This window comes from Sinocyclocheilus anshuiensis, unplaced genomic scaffold, assembly GCF_001515605.1.
Source record: "Sinocyclocheilus anshuiensis isolate Anshui unplaced genomic scaffold, SAMN03320099.WGS_v1.1 scaffold61, whole genome shotgun sequence".
Lineage (NCBI taxonomy): Eukaryota > Metazoa > Chordata > Actinopteri > Cypriniformes > Cyprinidae > Sinocyclocheilus > Sinocyclocheilus anshuiensis.
Window position 1 is genome coordinate 531,567 of NW_015536473.1, and position 7,456 is coordinate 539,022.

At 31.6% G+C, this 7,456-nt stretch overlaps 1 protein-coding gene across 1 annotated transcript in view; it reads right to left on the reverse strand.

Annotated features, from left to right (window-relative positions):
• The window catches only part of LOC107704665 (rap guanine nucleotide exchange factor 5), a 74,709-nt gene that overhangs the window by 48,919 nt on the left and 18,334 nt on the right, over positions 1–7,456 (reverse strand). The window contains 1 exon segment of the mRNA XM_074187072.1: positions 900–981. Coding sequence (XP_074043173.1) covers positions 900–981 — 82 coding nt within the window.

Below are 7,456 nucleotides of genomic sequence, written 5' to 3' on the forward strand. Positions count from 1 at the left end.
TATATATATATACTGTATATATAATATTTATTTAAAATATTTCTTCCTAATTAGCTGAACATATTTACAACAATTATTTTATTGTTATTTTTAATTATATATTTTTAAATGTTTTTAGATATTACATATAAGAAATACAATAAGAAATACAATACAAATAATAAATACAAACAATTAAATATAATTAAAAGTACAAAGAAAAATAATAAATAATAAAATTTTTGTTAAAAAAAAGAAAGGAAAATGTCATTAATTTTGATTTTGTTAATTTGAATAGTATTTCTGAAAGTGTCAGATTTTCTGGTGGATCTGAATAATGTGAGCAACAGTGTCAGTGGTTTGCTGGCGAGCGAGCGCTCAGTGAAATGGATGTTTCTGTGTGTGTGTGTGTGTGGGGGTGTGGGTGTGTGATGTGGCTGTTGTGTTTGAGCATCTGTGATAGAACTGTTGAGCTGTAGACGATGAGTGTGTGTGTGAGTGTGTGTGTGTGTGTGTGTGGGGGTGTGGGTGTGTGATGTGGCTGTTGTGTTTGAGCATCTGTGATAGAACTGTTGAGCTGTAGACGATGAGTGTGTGTGTGAGTGTGTGTGTGTGTGTGTGTGGGGGTGTGGGTGTGGTTTGAGAGAGTGTATGTGTGTGTCTGTGAGCATGTGCGTGTGTGTCTGTGAGCGTGTGCGTGTGTGAGGTTGTGTGTGTGAGTGTGAGTCTGTGTGTGTGCGTGCGTGCGTGCGTGCATGTGTGTGTGAGTGTGTGTGCGTGTGTGAGTGTGAGAGTGTGTGTCTGTGTGTGTGCGTGCGTGCGTGTGTGTATGTGTGTGATGAGACTCTTTGAGTCTGCAGTGGATCTTTACACACACCAGAGGACTGAAGACACACAGTCAGGGATCAGCGGACGCTTACCGTGGACGTGAGTCTCTCCAGAGCCTTCATCTGCAGGATCTCGCTACAGATATCACGCTTCCTATCCGGGTCTTCCTCGGGTCTGTGGGAGAGAAAACACACACACACACACACACACACACACACACACATGATTAAACACGTGTTGCATAAGCAGCGGATGTCATGTTCAGAGTCGGCTCTGTCCCAAATGGTGCACTTGATGTGCACTAGAGTGTCAGTTCAGGTTGCTGATGCACCCTTGATGCACACTTGGGTCAAGTATGCACTAATGTGGATTACTTGTGACAGTATAAGCAGAATTACCTCATCAGTGGACTTGGAGGAGGACAGCAAGAACTTAAAGCACCTTTTGGGACAAAAACACTAGTGCACTACCTATGAATGCTAGTGTACTACATACTGTGCAGTATAGACAATAGACAGTACCATTTCCATGATAATATCATAACATGTAAATTCAGAGAGTGTGTCCCGTTATCACGGAGCACGGAGTATTAACTAAAACTATTTCCATTAACTGAAATAAAGCTGCAGTATAATTTATAAATATTAGATCGAAAACTTAAAACTTGCCAATACAAAAATTAAACATTTATCATTTCCGTTTAGTTTAATTTGAAGCACTAAAATGTCTAACTGGATATAAAATAAAGAAAAACTAAAACAGTAATAATTAATTAATTAATTAGTTAGTTAATTAATAATAATAATAAACTAATAAAAATGACAAAAGCACAATACAAAATTACAAAAAATTTAATGAAAATTTAAATCAAAACTTAAAGCCTAAAAAGACGAAATATTAATAAACACATTCAAAATATTATTAAAAATCGTAAAAAACTTATTTCGGTTGCCAAGACAACATTTCAAATTTTCATTTTAGTTCATGTTGAAGCACTAAAATTACTGTAAATTACTATAAATAAAATAAGTAAAAAATAAAATGAAACTAAAACTTAAATAAATAAACAGTAATATAGTAATAAAATGAAAAAGCACATAAAATTACAAAAAATGTAACTAAAATTAAAACAAAAAATGGAAAGCATATAAATATGAATAAATATTAATTCCAAATACTAATAAAAACTATAATAGTTCATAAAAACGTAATAAAAATTATTATTAAAAAACTATAATATAATATAATATTAATAGAAACTTACTTTAGATATTGCCAAAGCAACATTTGGTTTAGTTGTTAAGTTGAAGCATTAAAATGGTTAACTGTAAATAAAACAAAGAAAAACTAAAACTGAAATAAAATTAAATTAAACCTAAATAGTAAATTAAAAAAAGCACATAGCAAAACTACTAGAAATGTAACTAACATTAAAATTAAAACTGAATATCAAAATAAAAGCTAAATCAAAATATTGATAAAGACATTATTAGTATATAAATAATACTAAAATAACACTGCACAGAAATTGCATTTTAATCCATTTGAGTAAAAGTGTCTAAACATTTGTCTATAAATCATATAATGAATCAGGAAAGAGATGTTTCATAAAATGTGGTTGGTATTGCTTCTCTTGTTGCTCTGGAAACAGAAGGTGAAGTGAAGTGCAGTGCATTGTGGGATGCAGTATCTCACGCAGGGCGCTCTGGTTGCACACTGCACTTTTTTGGCAGATGTATGCTTTTTGTCTATGGTCCTCCATTCAGATAGAAAATGCACACACAGTGCACAGTATATATACTGCATACTGAAAAAAATAGTATGGTAGTATGGTGTTATGCACACTCACACACAGCTACACAATCTACAGCCCTCGGCTCTCTGCTGCCTCCTGCTGCTGGTGCACTGCATTACATGAGCAACATTAAACTCTGCTTTCACATGAAGTATATAAAGCTTAATCCACAAGGTCTGTTGGACAAAATGCAGGCAAAAATAAGCTATTGTTATGAACACAGCCCCACGGCACACTTGCACTGTCTAAAACAAAACTAATTTTTGCCTGCATAGGGTTCTTGAATTACTAAAAATATATATTTATTTCACAATAGTTTCTTCAGATCAGTGTTTTGGTTTCATTAAAGCACCAGAACATTTTCCTAAAGAATTGAAAAAAAAAATTAGACAGTTCGTTGTGCATTATTATATTATATTATATTATATTATATTACATATTTAAAATATTTTTCGCAACTAGCTGAACAACTAGAAAAAATAGTGTTATGCAATCATATTTAATAATAAAAATGAAATTAAATAAAATTCATTTTCCTTTTTTTAGCATGCATTGTATTATAATATATTATTATTTAAAATATTTTTCATAACTAGCTGAACAAATAGAATAGAAATAAAGATGTGTATACAATACATTGTGCATTATTATATTATATTATATTACATTATATATTTAAAATATTTTTCGCAACTAGCTGAACAACTAGAAAAAATAGTGTTATGCAATCATATTTAATAATAAAAATGAAATTAAATAAAAAATAATATTTACAAATGTATTTTTATTAAATATATTCATTTTCCTTTTTTAGCATGCATTGTATTATAATATTTTATTATTTAAAATATTTTTCATAACTAGCTGAACAAATAGAAAAATACCAAAATTAGTAGTTTTAAAATAAGATTTTTTTTTTATAAATAAACACGTGTTGCATAAGCAGCGGATGTCATGTTCAGAGTCGGCTCTGTCCCAAATGGTGCACTTGATGTGCACTAGAGTGTCAGTTCAGGTTGCTGATGCACCCTTGATGCACACTTGGGTCAAGTATGCACTAATGTGGATTACTTGTGACAGTATAAGCAGAATTACCTCATCAGTGGACTTGGAGGAGGACAGCAAGAACTTAAAGCACCTTTTGGGACAAAAACACTAGTGCACTACCTATGAATGCTAGTGTACTACATACTGTGCAGTATAGACAGTATACTCAGCCATTTCCATGATAATATCATAACATGTAAATTCAGAGAGTGTGTCCCGTTATCACGGAGTTATTATCATTAACTAAAACTATTTCCATTAACTGAAATAAAGCTGCAGTATAATTTATAAATATTAGATCGAAAACTTAAAACTTGCCAATACAAAAATTAAACATTTATCATTTCCGTTTAGTTTAATTTGAAGCACTAAAATGTCTAACTGGATATAAAATAAAGAAAAACTAAAACAGTAATAATTAATTAATTAATTAGTTAGTTAATTAATAATAATAATAAACTAATAAAAATGACAAAAGCACAATACAAAATTACAAAAAATTTAATGAAAATTTAAATCAAAACTTAAAGCCTAAAAAGACGAAATATTAATAAACACATTCAAAATATTATTAAAAATCGTAAAAAACTTATTTCGGTTGCCAAGACAACATTTCAAATTTTCATTTTAGTTCATGTTGAAGCACTAAAATTACTGTAAATTACTATAAATAAAATAAGTAAAAAATAAAATGAAACTAAAACTTAAATAAATAAACAGTAATATAGTAATAAAATGAAAAAGCACATAAAATTACAAAAAATGTAACTAAAATTAAAACAAAAAATGGAAAGCATATAAATATGAATAAATATTAATTCCAAATACTAATAAAAACTATAATAGTTCATAAAAACGTAATAAAAATTATTATTAAAAAACTATAATATAATATAATATTAATAGAAACTTACTTTAGATATTGCCAAAGCAACATTTGGTTTAGTTGTTAAGTTGAAGCATTAAAATGGTTAACTGTAAATAAAACAAAGAAAAACTAAAACTGAAATAAAATTAAATTAAACCTAAATAGTAAATTAAAAAAAGCACATAGCAAAACTACTAGAAATGTAACTAACATTAAAATTAAAACTGAATATCAAAATAAAAGCTAAATCAAAATATTGATAAAGACATTATTAGTATATAAATAATACTAAAATAACACTGCACAGAAATTGCATTTTAATCCATTTGAGTAAAAGTGTCTAAACATTTGTCTATAAATCATATAATGAATCAGGAAAGAGATGTTTCATAAAATGTGGTTGGTATTGCTTCTCTTGTTGCTCTGGAAACAGAAGGTGAAGTGAAGTGCAGTGCATTGTGGGATGCAGTATCTCACGCAGGGCGCTCTGGTTGCACACTGCACTTTTTTGGCAGATGTATGCTTTTTGTCTATGGTCCTCCATTCAGATAGAAAATGCACACACAGTGCACAGTATATATACTGCATACTGAAAAAAATAGTATGGTAGTATGGTGTTATGCACACTCACACACAGCTACACAATCTACAGCCCTCGGCTCTCTGCTGCCTCCTGCTGCTGGTGCACTGCATTACATGAGCAACATTAAACTCTGCTTTCACATGAAGTATATAAAGCTTAATCCACAAGGTCTGTTGGACAAAATGCAGGCAAAAATAAGCTATTGTTATGAACACAGCCCCACGGCACACTTGCACTGTCTAAAACAAAACTAATTTTTGCCTGCATAGGGTTCTTGAATTACTAAAAATATATATTTATTTCACAATAGTTTCTTCAGATCAGTGTTTTGGTTTCATTAAAGCACCAGAACATTTTCCTAAAGAATTGAAAAAAAAAATTAGACAGTTCGTTGTGCATTATTATATTATATTATATTATATTATATTACATATTTAAAATATTTTTCGCAACTAGCTGAACAACTAGAAAAAATAGTGTTATGCAATCATATTTAATAATAAAAATGAAATTAAATAAAATTCATTTTCCTTTTTTTAGCATGCATTGTATTATAATATATTATTATTTAAAATATTTTTCATAACTAGCTGAACAAATAGAATAGAAATAAAGATGTGTATACAATACATTGTGCATTATTATATTATATTATATTACATTATATATTTAAAATATTTTTCGCAACTAGCTGAACAACTAGAAAAAATAGTGTTATGCAATCATATTTAATAATAAAAATGAAATTAAATAAAAAATAATATTTACAAATGTATTTTTATTAAATATATTCATTTTCCTTTTTTAGCATGCATTGTATTATAATATTTTATTATTTAAAATATTTTTCATAACTAGCTGAACAAATAGAAAAATACCAAAATTAGTAGTTTTAAAATAAGATTTTTTTTTTATAAAAAATGTAAAAATAAAATTAAATAAAAAAAATATTTACAAAATCCTATTTATTATATATATATATTTTAATTAAAGATGTGTATACAATAAATAGATGAATAAATGAATTATTAAGTAAATAAACTAAACTAAACAGTGTTTATATAATATATTATATTACTTTTTTTAATATTCTGGTGCTTTAATGAACCCCAAACACTTGTATTTATTTATTCAATTATTTTGTATATACATTTTTGTTAGAAACAATATAATAATAAAAATGTACAAAATCATTTTTATGAAATTGTTTTTCAAATAAAAATGTATATACAAAATAAATGAATAAATAAATAAAGGCTCTCACACACGGCTCAAACTGGGCCGAAGTTTCTCTCTTCTCCATTCATCACAGCATCTCTCCTCCTCCAGACACCGCGGCTGAAGTGATTCGCAATGGCGGCAACTTCTAAACGAATCAGGCACGATTGCACGAGATTGCAATTCACACACTCTCACATGCATGCAAACACACACACACACATACACACACACACACACACACACACAGGGGCAGGCACATGAAGACATAAACGCACACACATACGCAAATGCACGTTCATTCTGCACACAGAAGCATTACTAGTTTCACAGAGCTGAAGATAAAATTCAAATAACATGCAAATGAGGCGTGAGGCGCGAGGTGTGTGTGTGTGTGTGTGTGTGTGCGTGTGTGTGAGAGAGATTGTGTGTGTGTGTGTGCGTGTGTGTGAGAGTATGAGGTGTATTTTGTGCAATTTTTGCTCTTGCTATGCAAACTGACAAGAGCAGATGCACAAAATACACCTCATACTCTCACACACACGCACACGCACGCACACACACACACTCTCTCTCACACACACGCACACGCACGCACACACACACACTCTCTCTCACACACACGCACACGCACGCACACACACACACTCTCTCTCACACACACGCACACGCACGCACACACACACACTCTCTCTCACACACACGCACACGCACGCACACACACACACTCTCTCTCACACACACGCACACGCACGCACACACACACACTCTCTCTCACACACACGCACACGCACGCACACACACACACTCTCTCTCACACACACGCACACGCACGCACACACACACACTCTCTCTCACACACACGCACACGCACGCACACACACACACTCTCTCTCACACACACGCACACGCACGCACACACACACACTCTCTCTCACACACACGCACACGCACGCACACACACACACTCTCTCTCAAATGAGGTGTATTTTGTGCAATTTTTGCTCTTGCTATGCAAACTGACAAGAGCAGATGCACAAAATACACCTCATATGAGAGAGAGTGTGTGTGTGTGTGTGTGCGTGCGTGTGCGTGTGTGTGAGAGAGAGTGTGTGTGTGTGCGTGTGTGTGTGTGTGC